General features: G+C 41.5%; 1 protein-coding gene across 1 annotated transcript in view; it reads left to right on the top strand.

Moving 5' to 3' along the window:
* The window catches only part of LOC107699961 (coiled-coil domain-containing protein 148), a 74588-nt gene that overhangs the window by 4262 nt on the left and 56442 nt on the right, over positions 1 to 13884 (top strand). Inside the window, exon 4 of the mRNA XM_016501425.1 lies at positions 10193 to 10296. Within this exon, the coding sequence (XP_016356911.1) occupies positions 10193 to 10296 (104 nt within the window). The remainder of the gene's footprint in view (positions 1 to 10192; positions 10297 to 13884) is intronic.

Consider the following 13884-nt stretch of genomic DNA (forward strand, 5'->3'; position numbering starts at 1 on the left):
AAGGACTCAGCTGCTCGGATTGATTTGGGCAGGTCATTCCACCATTAGATAATAACATAATTAGATCCAAATTAGATCCAAAGATATTCCTCTTAGACCTATAACACAATAAAACCATACAGGCGCAAGTGAGGCACAGCAAAAAAAAAAAAAAAAAGAAACACCTGTACCTTTTACGTAGTGTTTTCGTTCGTAACTTCACGAAACATGCATAGATTGTGGAAAATTAGACTAATAGTAATGCCTTCAGCATGACTGGTGTCTGAAACAAATGTCTAAATACGACAGCCTATGATGTCACTACCAGCGCGACCATAGTACAAAAGGGTGCCGGCAGAATACATCATCTGCTTCTTCGTCTGCAGTAACGAAGCATGCATCCTGAGGCATGGCAAGAGGATGTAGTGTCTTGTTCCCTTCTCAGGGAACCATGGTTACATGTGTAACCTGAGATGTTCCTTTTCAAGGGAACTCGAACTGCGTCCTCTAGCGGTCACTATGGGAAATGGAATACCCACGCTGCCATGCTGAGGGAAGTGCATGCCATATTTTCTGAGGTGCACTAAGCACCAACTCCAGAGTGAAACCATCAGAGTCACCCCTCGGACACATCAGCGGCTGTCAGTGACACTATCCGCTTCGGCCAAAGGCCCAAGCTACATACCCAAAATAACTTACCTGTTAAAGGCTGACAAAGAAAGCCCAGTCCCAGGGCAGAGCTCAAAGGCTTGGAATCAGATAACAATGTGATTACTTTAAGGGGATATGGACAGGCATCTAGGTTTCACCATATTACCAGACCCTGGCCTGTCACCTAGGTTGACTTTATACATCTACTCCTAATTCTTCCAGGGGGGCTACAGGATAGCCAACAACCTTTCTGCCTGAGGCAGAGGCTCTGACTTGAGATATGACAAAAAGGCAGTGGAAAGGTAATTGAAAGGAACTGGCAATAGACACCTTCACTGTACCTGAGATGGGGACTTCCCGTAGGATCTCTCTCTCCAGATCCCTCGAGCTGGTAGACATATACCCCCGCAGCCCAGTCAGATGGGAGACATTGTTAAGATATCACTGAAGATACATATGTAGAGTGGGACCCAAGGTGAGAATCAGAAAAAACTTTTTATCTTTTTGAGCATTTTCAACTCTGGATGATGGATAGTAATGCCCAAAGGGTCTTATTTCCAAATACACCAAAATTGTGTGTTTAGCACACTGAAGTCAGGAACTGTTAAATTTTTAAGTTAGGTAGGTCATTTTCAGCTGTGAGTCCCAAAATGGGGGGTGCAGGTTAACAGGTTAAAGTGAGAGGAGAACTCACGTGCTCAGAAGGGCACATGATGGGGCTCCAGAAGTGGCATACTCATAGGAGACCCTCTAATTAAGGGGAGTACTGCCAACTCAACCATAAGGGCAGTCACATGATGTGAGCTCCCAGGAACAGCATGCTCAAAGTGACCCTGTAATAAGGGGAGCAATGCCATGCTCAAACACTGAGGCGGTCATCAGGGAGGCCACACAGGAGGCCTTAATCCACCTGGTATAGATGCCTTGTGGAGCTCCAGGGAGCGGAGGACCCAACCCTCAGAAAAGAGAGGGGAACTCAGACACTCATCCTGGGGGCGGTGTGCTCATAGGCGACTCACTAGAGTGAGGGGAGCAATTCTAAGCTCAACCATAAGAACAGCCTAAAAGGGAGGCAAAAGATGTCCTAACAACCTGGTATGGCTGCCTCACGGAGCTCCAGGGAGCGGAGGATCCAACTCTCAGAAATGAGAGGGGGGGCTCAGACACTCACCCTGGGAGCAGCGTGCTCATTGGCGACCCTCTAGAGTGAGGGGAGTACTGCCAAGCTCAACCACAAGAGCAGCCTAATGGGGTGGCAAAAGACGGCCTAACAACCTGGTATGCTGCCTACAGGGCACCAGAAGTGGACTCCTTGGCTCTTAGATCGAGAAGAGAACTCACATGCTTGCTCGGGGAGCAGCAGGCTCATAGATAACCCTCCCGCAGTGGGGGGAGCCAAGCTCAACCATAGGCAGTGGCTGTATACAGAGCCCTGAGAGTGGAGTACTCAATTTTTAAATCGACAAGGGAACTCACATAAAGGAAAGGAGACCCGGAGGGCCTTCCAACCTGTGGTTGCAGAACTATTCTGGGACCTTGATGACCAAGGAGGCTCCTAAAGAAGCCTAATGACTTGGTGTCAAGGTCCCAATGCACAGGGCCTACAACCCGACTCTCAGACAGTTCACAGAGAACCATACAACCCTGAAATGAAAGTGTAGCAAATTAACTCAAAAGGGAAATGTATATAAATAATTACAATTAATTATAATTATTTACTTCAGCTGCCAGTAGTAACTGTAGCAGAATAAATATTACAATCAACTAATCTGTTCGTCCAGCGAACATTCAGTGTAATTTCATATCAACTCTAAGAAAGGATATTTTCTTGGCCACAGAAAATAACTTTCTTACAGTAATGCATTAGAGCATATAGCTATAGATTGGATCGTAAAAGGGACACTATTCAAAAACGGTGACAGAACCAGAAACTCATGTAATTTGTGCACAAAAGTTTTATTAACTAAACACCAGCACATAACTAATCTAAACAAACAAACATACAATCACTCATACATGGGTGAGTAGAAGTGGATAAATGAAACCATTTGAGAAACCAGAGAATGCAGTTATGGAAAAGGAGTCAGTTAACCACCTGAGTAAAACCATCAGCGCCGTTTTACAACAGGGTCTACAGCTTATTCTAAACCTCTGTTTCGTTTAGTTAAATGTACGATACTTGCATTGCCTTGGCTGTTGAACGAGTGTCTGAATGCAGTCTCAGATTAAAGTCTTCACGTTCTTCCGGGCCTGAAGCGTGATGACATCCAAAGATGTTACTCTGACTCAGTGGTGGTTTGGAGAGTTTTCTCCCAGATGGAATGTGATGAGAGAAGAGTACAGAGCTAGAGAGACATCAACTGAAATCCGAGGATCTTTGGTGAATGGAAAGACAAGGCTGCAGCCTGGCACAAACTAAGAGGCTTTTAGAAGACTTCTAGCTCAGCATCCTCATCTTCTCAGAATCTAAAAGAACTGCCATGATCTGGTGATCAGTGATCTTTAAAGTGTGAGGGGGGTTACACCCTCAGGATTTGAGTGAGCCAATGAGGAATGGTACCTTTGGAGGGAGGAGGGAAATATCCTTTGTCTCTAGCAGAATATTCAAGATTCTCATAATACTAATGTGTTGCATAGGTATTAGGTATCAATATACACTCTCATTTAGATCATGAAAATACAAATTCAAAGATACCACACATGGTATGGGTGAGGTTATATTAACTATACTGATCTATCATAACGCATGTATAACACAGTATACCATACAAAACCACTATACAAAATAGTAATGATACACACAATGTTCTGGGGTTATGCATGATCATTTACAGAATGTTTTTGCTATGAATTGATGAAAGAAGTCATTTCCTATAAAATTCCCTGTTTTAAAGGGAATTAAGTAGGAGGGAAATTCTCTCTACATACTTTAAAGTTGTAAAGTTTATCTGGTCTGGCTGAGGTGTCTTGGTTACCATGGTAACCAGGGGCCTGGGGGTCATTCACAGACGTCTTGGCACCCAGTCTGGTTGTTGGGTGTTGGAATATTTGTTAAATATAATGAATAATTGTGTGTCTGATTTGTCCAGGCGCTACAAAAGTAAAGGCACACAGCATGGGCTCCCGGGGTGCTGTTATAATGTCAGGTCCTTTCCATGCTCTGTCTATAAACTCCGTGAATGGTCCGACTATTTGCCTTGGCAACAGCAGGACTCGAACCGCGGGCGATAGGCAGAGAATTCTCACCGTGACCGTAATGCGCAGCATGAATTCATCGCTATGAACTCATTGCTATGAACTATTCGTCGCTATTCAACTCCTACAAGAGGCAAATGCAAACGATAAGCACAAGCCGCCTCCTTGTGAGTCAAACATGTTCAATTGACACTTATCCACAAAGAAATGAGTGCAATGAGTGCAATGAGCACATTCAACTCCCTCGAGAGTTGAACGAGCTTGCTTCTTACCTTCACATACAACACACAGGTCGTGTGAAACCTCGAGTTTTAGAGCAAAGCCTCTAAATCAGAATCAGAATTAGAAAGAGCTTTATTGCCAAGTGTGTTTACACACACAAGGAATTCGTCTTGGTGTCAGGAGCTTCCAGTACAGAAAGTACAAACATAGTGCAGACATAGATATAATTTAAGGTAATAAAAACACTAATAATAAAGAAAATAGATAATAAATTATAAATAACAATATAGTAATAAAATATAGAGAAAAAAAAATGTCAGTAGACAGAATTGTGAATGTGCATATGTGCTATTTACAGATGAAAGTTTTGATGAGTTATTTACAGTTGTGCAGTCCTGAGTTGTGTTATGTGTTGTTCAGGTGGGATATGGCCTGAGGGAAAAAACTGTTCTTGTGTCTGGCCGTTTTGGTGGACAGTGCTCTGTAGCACTGGCCAGAGGGCAACAGATCAAAGAGGGAGTGTGCTGGGTGTGAGGGGTCCAGAGTGATTTTACCAGCCCTATTCCTTACTCTGGAAGTGTAAAGTTCTTGGAGGTTAGGCAGGGGGGCACCAATAATCCTCTCAGCAGTCCTGATTGTCCGTTGTAGTCTTCTGATGCCTGATTTGGTAGCTGAGACAAACCAAACAGTTATAGATGAACACAGGACAGACTCAATGACGGCCGAGTAGAACTCTTTGAGCAGCTCCTGTGTCAGGTTGAACTTCCTCAGCTGGTGAAGGAAGTACAACTTCTGCTGGGCCAATTTCACAATGTGATTGTCCCACTTCGGGTCCTGAGAGATGGTGGTGCCCAGGAACTTGAATGAATCTACTGCAGCCAGGGGAGTAAATTTCGTCTAACCAGTAGGGGGGGACAATAAACACAAAATTTCTCAAGAGCAATTTTTGAAGGGGACACAAATAATACAGCTAAAATTGTACTTGTAAGGATATGTATTCACAGAGGAATGGCTTACTACTATTAGTGCAGCAGGGATACCGTGCCAAATTAGATAACTCCAAACTGTTGTGGTCGCGCCGTGACAGCGCTCGTGTCCGTTGTAGACATTACTATCCATCACAGTGTTGCCAAGTCCGCGGTTTTCCTGTGAAATTGGGCTACTTTATCATTGTTGCCACGGGTTGTTTTTCTTGTCCGCGGGTTGAATCGACCCCAATAACGTGTATTTTATCCCCCAGAACGCGATTTTTACCAGGGGACCCCCTCGAAACGCGGATAGTTTGGGCTAGTTTTGAGTAGCAATTGGGCGGGTTTTGTTATGAAAACCTGGCAACCCTTTCCCTCAAGCAGGTAACGTTATTATTGCTAACATAGCGGACTCATTGAAAAATACATTGGCATCATCTATATTAAAGAGAAAATAATCACTTCATATGATGTTTAAGTGAATAAAATAGCCTTGAATATTTTCTTGGCCACAGAAAATAACTTTCTTACAGTAATGCATTAGAGCATATAGCTATAGATTGGATCGTAAAAGGGACACTATTCAAAAACGGTGACAGAACCAGAAACTCATGTAATTTGTGCACAAAAGTTTTATTAACTAAACACCAGCACATAACTAATCTAAACAAACAAACATACAATCACTCATACATGGGTGAGTAGAAGTGGATAAATGAAACCATTTGAGAAACCAGAGAATGCAGTTATGGAAAAGGAGTCAGTTAACCACCTGAGTAAAACCATCAGCGCCGTTTTACAACAGGGTCTACAGCTTATTCTAAACCTCTGTTTCGTTTAGTTAAATGTACGATACTTGCATTGCCTTGGCTGTTGAACGAGTGTCTGAATGCAGTCTCAGATTAAAGTCTTCACGTTCTTCCGGGCCTGAAGCGTGATGACATCCAAAGATGTTACTCTGACTCAGTGGTGGTTTGGAGAGTTTTCTCCCAGATGGAATGTGATGAGAGAAGAGTACAGAGCTAGAGAGACATCAACTGAAATCCGAGGATCTTTGGTGAATGGAAAGACAAGGCTGCAGCCTGGCACAAACTAAGAGGTTTTTAGAAGACTTCTAGCTCAGCATCCTCATCTTCTCAGAATCTAAAAGAACTGCCATGATCTGGTGATCAGTGATCTTTAAAGTGTGAGGGGGGTTACACCCTCAGGATTTGAGTGAGCCAATGAGGAATGGTACCTTTGGAGGGAAATTTTTACGATCCTTTGTCTCTAGCAGAATATTCAAGATTCTCATAATACTAATGTGTTGCATAGGTATCAACATATAATATACACTCTCATTTAGATCATGAAAATACAAATTCAAAGATACCACACATGGTATGGGTGAGGTTATATTAACTATACTGATCTATCATAACGCATGTATAACACAGTATACCATACAAAACCACTATACAAAATAGTAATGATACACACAATGTTCTGGGGTTATGCATGATCATTTACAGAATGTTTTTGCTATGAATTGATGAAAGAAGTCATTTCCTATAAAATTCCCTGTTTTAAAGGGAATTAAGTAGGAGGGAAATTCTCTCTACATACTTTAAAGTTGTAAAGTTTATCTGGTCTGGCTGAGGTGTCTTGGTTACCATGGTAACCAGGGGCCTGGGGGTCATTCACAGACGTCTTGGCACCCAGTCTGGTTGTTGGGTGTTGGAATATTTGTTAAATATAATGAATAATTGTGTGTCTGATTTGTCCAGGCGCTACAAAAGTAAAGGCACACAGCATGGGCTCCCGGGGTGCTGTTATAATGTCAGGTCCTTTCCATGCTCTGTCTATAAACTCCGTGAATGGTCCGACTATTTGCCTTGGCAACAGCAGGACTCGAACCGCGGGCGATAGGCAGAGAATTCTCACCGTGACCGTAATGCGCAGCATGAATTCATCGCTATGAACTCATTGCTATGAACTATTCGTCGCTATTCAACTCCTACAAGAGGCAAATGCAAACGATAAGCACAAGCCGCCTCCTTGTGAGTCAAACATGTTCAATTGACACTTATCCACAAAGAAATGAGTGCAATGAGTGCAATGAGCACATTCAACTCCCTCGAGAGTTGAACGAGCTTGCTTCTTACCTTCACATACAACACACAGGTCGTGTGAAACCTCGAGTTTTAGAGCAAAGCCTCTAAATCAGAATCAGAATTAGAAAGAGCTTTATTGCCAAGTGTGTTTACACACACAAGGAATTCGTCTTGGTGTCAGGAGCTTCCAGTACAGAAAGTACAAACATAGTGCAGACATAGATATAATTTAAGGTAATAAAAACACTAATAATAAAGAAAATAGATAATAAATTATAAATAACAATATAGTAATAAAATATAGAGAAAAAAAAATGTCAGTAGACAGAATTGTGAATGTGCATATGTGCTATTTACAGATGAAAGTTTTGATGAGTTATTTACAGTTGTGCAGTCCTGAGTTGTGTTATGTGTTGTTCAGGTGGGATATGGCCTGAGGGAAAAAACTGTTCTTGTGTCTGGCCGTTTTGGTGGACAGTGCTCTGTAGCACTGGCCAGAGGGCAACAGATCAAAGAGGGAGTGTGCTGGGTGTGAGGGGTCCAGAGTGATTTTACCAGCCCTATTCCTTACTCTGGAAGTGTAAAGTTCTTGGAGGTTAGGCAGGGGGGCACCAATAATCCTCTCAGCAGTCCTGATTGTCCGTTGTAGTCTTCTGATGCCTGATTTGGTAGCTGAGACAAACCAAACAGTTATAGATGAACACAGGACAGACTCAATGACGGCCGAGTAGAACTCTTTGAGCAGCTCCTGTGTCAGGTTGAACTTCCTCAGCTGGTGAAGGAAGTACAACTTCTGCTGGGCCAATTTCACAATGTGATTGTCCCACTTCGGGTCCTGAGAGATGGTGGTGCCCAGGAACTTGAATGAATCTACTGCAGCCAGGGGAGTAAATTTCGTCTAACCAGTAGGGGGGGACAATAAACACAAAATTTCTCAAGAGCAATTTTTGAAGGGGACACAAATAATACAGCTAAAATTGTACTTGTAAGGATATGTATTCACAGAGGAATGGCTTACTACTATTAGTGCAGCAGGGATACCGTGCCAAATTAGATAACTCCAAACTGTTGTGGTCGCGCCGTGACAGCGCTCGTGTCCGTTGTAGACATTACTATCCATCACAGTGTTGCCAAGTCCGCGGTTTTCCTGTGAAATTGGGCTACTTTATCATTGTTGCCACGGGTTGTTTTTCTTGTCCGCGGGTTGAATCGACCCCAATAACGTGTATTTTATCCCCCAGAACGCGATTTTTACCAGGGGACCCCCTCGAAACGCGGATAGTTTGGGCTAGTTTTGAGTAGCAATTGGGCGGGTTTTGTTATGAAAACCTGGCAACCCTTTCCCTCAAGCAGGTAACGTTATTATTGCTAACATAGCGGACTCATTGAAAAATACATTGGCATCATCTATATTAAAGAGAAAATAATCACTTCATATGATGTTTAAGTGAATAAAATAGCCTTGACAGCCTTACTTACTGGAGTTCCACAACTATTGGCTTTGTTCTCTCTCACTGGACTTGTGTGTGTGTAGGTGATGTAAAAGAGGAAAGCAGGCATTTGGACCAAAGCACTGTGAGGCAAGGGAGGGGGAGACTCAAAATGTTTCTAAACTTAAAACGCATTTTTGTGGGATTTTGTGCGTGGTTGACTCCTAACTTTTATAAAGAATATCTCTTTGGATTTGAGACTTTAGTCTTTGCAACTTTACAGATCTTCTTTATGCACTGAGAGCTTGTAACACTCCAAAGAGAAAGGAAAAATTTAAATCGCATCATATGACCCCTTTAAAGGTAGGGCAGGCAGTTACTGCGCTCCTAGTGCCATCTAGTGGAACTACAAAAATAAAGCATGTTTCGAAACAACCTTTGCAAACGCCCTTCGCACATCATGCCTCCCCCAACTTAACATCACAAATGGGTCTATAAAAGTGAAGGCATTTGTCAACACGTAAAAGTAGGCTACTTTTATTAAATGGCCCATCATATTAGGACTACTTTTAACTAGGGCTGTGCGATTTAGGGGAAAATATCAAATTGCGATTTTTTTGACAGATATTGCGATTGCGATTTGATTTGCGATTTTAAATTTGCAAAGTCAAGCTTCAGCTCAATATTGTCAATAATGTGCAGCACAGTATGGCTATCATTACCCTGCTGAAAAAAACAATAGAAACCATCACAGAAATTCTTATAGTTTCCATTAAACCATTACAAAATTCCTTTTTGTTTTGGGCATTATTCCAATAGCTGCAACTCAAGGCTGGCAGTCATGCATATGCTCTGGAACAGAGCATATGCATGATAATTGCTTTGCGATTAGCAAATCGCAACGTCTCAAATCGCGATTTCGATTCGATTTCGATTAATCGCACAGCCCTACTTTTAACTTAAAATTTAGCTTGCCTGTTGAGAAGAAACATCCAGTTTCTCCATCTTGTAAAAACACTGCCATTGTTTACTCTTGTTTTACCCTGTTGTATGTCTCTGTGTATTTTGGCAAGTCTGCAAATTGTGGATCATACATCTGTAACAGAATCTGAATTTATTTTTCCACACTTTGGACTGAATGCAATGATTGGACAAACATTTTATGGTCCTGAGCCTTCCATGTGTATTCCATTTTGTTTTTAATCACTGCTTTGAATTGTTACAAATGTTACAAATCACATTGTAAGTGCAAAGAAAATATTTTTTTATGTGAATAATGATCAGTGATGCACACTTGAAGATGCATTAGTGACATGACACTGCTGAACTCGTTCGGTCATCAAATCATCAAGTATATTAGCTGGTTTAAATATAGTTTCTATGACACAGTACTGTACAAACTCTACCACATGCAGTACACTGTTGGTGGTGCGCAGTACATTTACAAAGACTGTTAAAGCTTTCCCAAATCTGAGTGCTGGCAGTGTTTCACATTCATGTCTGTCCCATTATTCACTGTTCAGTCAATTCCAGATGGATAAAATCATGTCCACCATTACTATTTACATATTTATTTAACAATTATTAGCTTGTTTGACTCATATGTCACATTATGAAAGTAAAACAGGCTAAAATGAGTTTGTGTGTATTTCAGGTGCAGAAGGTGTTGGATGCAGCTCAGGTGAATAAGGAAAGGAGTGTTCTGAGCCTGCATAGACAAGTGTGGCTCCAGGAGCATCACAGACTCAATAGAGCCAGGTAGTACACCTGTGAATGCTAAAACTGCATTTTCAAATCTTTATTTAAAAACACTGGAACTTTTAACATTTGGCGCCAAATTTACTAAAGCATGGACATTTTTTTGTGGCTCACTTTATTGCATATGCATTTGTGAAAGCATTTAGATGTAAAATTTATAGGAGTAGAAAATAAATCATGCAATGTGATTTACTAAGGTTTACGGTAGTCAATTTATTGGTATTTGAGCCATTGTTTAACACAAAAAAAGCAATGGATCTTAACCCATTTTGCACCTTTATAGATAGTAGATTACCTGCACCTGATTATTAAAATTAGCAGACACTATTAGGGGATAAAGGGAGAGGTGTAAACACAGGAAGATGCTGGACTTGGACTAGAATAAACAGTCAGGAGCCCCGGAACGGAGCAGACAACAGACTGGAACCAACTGAGCCAAATAGGAGCAGAGCATAGCGGACAGGGCTGAGGTGAGCATAGAATGGCAGGCCAAGCTAGAAGCAGATTGAGGAGAACCAATGAGATAAACTACCAGAGGGATAGGCTGAGATCAGGTGGATAGTGCCAAGAGACAGGACTGAGTTTAACAAAATCAGTAAAGAAAAAAAGGAAAAACCAAAATGGCACTAAAGCCAAAGCAGGGTAGATTAGCTAATATTAGCATCAAGCTATAAGGTACACAATTTATGAGATAGTATAGGGTGACCATACGTGCCATTTTCCCAGGACGCGTACTTGCCAGGATTTGTTTTGGCTTTGTTTTTTTACTGTTTTCATGCTTGCTGAAGGTAATGATCGAAAAGTAGTTTGACCAATAACATGCAGGCATTGTACATAATGGACCAATCATGGTGTGTGTGAGAAGGTGGGATCTACGGTCAAAGCGATGCAATTACGCGTACATAGGATGTGTGTTCGACTTAAAAGCAGCTCATATCGATCAGTGTTTGACATCAAAGTACCTCGAGAGCATTTTGAAAGCATAAGGAACCATCTGTATGGTATTTTGATGTCATACACCGATCAGTCTGCACACGCAAACAAAGCCAAAACCTAGATATTTTAGGCAACATAGAAATCCTGGCCAGGACGCGTCCGGGGAAAATGGCACGTATGGTCACCCTAAGATAGTACACTTTTAGTATGCTTTTACTCAAAACTCACTTTAAACCACCATCAAGGGTTTGTAATAACCTCCATTTGTGATCTCATGTGGATTTTGGTCATATAATGTTGTTGAAATATGCTATTTATAGCCTTTCATAAGCAGCGAATCACTGCACCTGCTTAGCAATTCTCATGTAAACATTCACATCATAGACGCCGATCCCGAAAACTTGAGATATTGTCTATTCACTATCATATTGGCGAAACAGATCTGGCAAACTATCCAGTTAATATTTGTGTTTGCACTTTGGAGAGCGTCAACAGGTTTATTTTCATCTTGTTTTCTGCAGCGTTGATTAAGAAATCAACGCTGCAGAAAACAAGATGAAAATAAACCTGTTGACTCTGTTGACTCTATCGTGACTTTGTTGGTGATACACAGCCCTAGATCCTATTGCTGGTTGAAGACTTCAATTGTGTTATGTCACAGTATATGGATAGGCTGCTGACTCTAAAATTTTGTCTCCCTAAAATGAGTAAGATGTTATCTCGACAACTTAAGGAAATAGATTTAGAGGATGTTTCGAGACAGAAATTCCCAAATATGAAATATTTTACCTTTTACTCTATTAGGCATTCATTATATCGGCTAATTGATTACTTATTCACCCCTATATCAGAGCTGAATAGATTAACAGGTATTAAAATATTGCTAATAACACTCTTAGACCATGCTCCTTTGACACTAGGTTATAGACTGATATCTCGGTTATAGACCAATATCCAGGCAGTGGAGATTTAATTTTTGCTCAATGATAATGCATTTATCACATTTATAAAAGAAGAATATCCACATTAATATTAAATGACTGAGCTAAATGAATATTATGGGACTGTGCCTATCTGAGAGGGTGCTGTTAACAAAACAGAAGAGGGCAACACAGGAGATGTCCAAACATACAGGAACTTTATTGACATTAACTGATTAGCATAAGCAGAGATATCAGGTGAGTAGTAGCAGTCTTGAGAATGCAAGCAACACTTAACTGAATGGTAACAGTCTTTTCCTGTGTCCCAATGTGTCCATTTATACTATGCCATTAAAGTATGTATTCTTTTGGTGAGGAAAAAGTACACACGTTTGAGTGTGTAATAGAAGAGTAGGCAAGCTTTGGGACATACTATCACCTCATACAATTGCTTCTTTAACGGACCGCATTTAGAATGCGCACACTAATTCTAATCTCACTTTCTATTTAGGATGAATAGAAAGAACATTGGGACACAGGGTTTGCCTTTAGCAGGGTGAGGATAGAGTCCACGGTGATGAGTAGGATGAAGGCATACAAATGAAGGCTTGCTGACAGATCGAAGTAGGTAAGTGTTACAGGCAAGTAAACAGGTAGGTTGCAACATGAGTGTAAACAACAAGACTGGACAAAGCATGTGAGGTTAGTGCTGGCTTTTATGGAGGAACTGATAAGGCTAATGGCAAACAGGTGTGGTGATTGAGGAATCTGCACAGGTAGGAATCCGGAGGGATGCTGGGAAATGTAGTTCAATAGTGACTGGGCAGGTGACTGAGGATTGTGACAGTACTCCCCCTCCTAGAAGGTGCAACCTCGCACCAAAATAGCGGTGTAGATGACCACCAGGGCGGAGCAGACAGCAGTGAAGAACCCCTCAGTAAGACAGGCAGAGTTGAGAACCACTACGGCGGATCACGTGGAGCTGGAAACCACTATGGAGGCACAGGTGGAGCTGGCAGAGCAGGAGATCCCCAGGGTGGAGCTGAAGACCTCCAAGATGGAACTGAAGGCCACCACATCCAAGCAGACAAGTCTAACCACAGACAGAGCGGTTGGTCAGAGACCATCAGTTGGATTTGCTGGCTTGAAATCACTTGGATGTGTGACAGAAAACTCAGGCTCGACCTCCTTGGTCATTTCTAAACAGACAAAACTCAGGAATGACCTTCGTGGACGCATCTAGACAGACAGGAAACTCAGAAACGGGCTCCCTGGCTGTAACTGGGCAAACCCAGTTTTTTCCCAAAAATTTCCCAAAGTTAAACCCATTTTGGGAAGATGTTTATAAAGTACTTAGTGACATGTCCAACACTGATATTCCTTTTGACTCCATTTTAGCTATTTTAGGGGCAATACCTGAGGATATAAAGGAAAGAAAATTGAATTACTTACTTCAGATATTACTTGCAGCAGCCCTGAATAGCATCACGTCTAAATGGCTCAAGCTAGAACCACCCATACATGAACAGTGGATCCAACAGTGGATCTTTAGCTGAACATTTTGAGGCAAGATGGAGCTTAATTTCAAGAGTATTACACAATGACTCATGAACCAAAAAGTAGGGGTAGAAATGTGCATACATACCTATAAATCTGGCGTGTTATTGTTTTGTTCCTATGCTTGCTTTAAAGGGGTCATATGACGTTGCTAAAAAAAGAACATTATTTTGTG

This window comes from Sinocyclocheilus anshuiensis, unplaced genomic scaffold (genome assembly GCF_001515605.1).
Source record: "Sinocyclocheilus anshuiensis isolate Anshui unplaced genomic scaffold, SAMN03320099.WGS_v1.1 scaffold1284, whole genome shotgun sequence".
Taxonomy (NCBI): Eukaryota; Metazoa; Chordata; class Actinopteri; order Cypriniformes; family Cyprinidae; genus Sinocyclocheilus; species Sinocyclocheilus anshuiensis.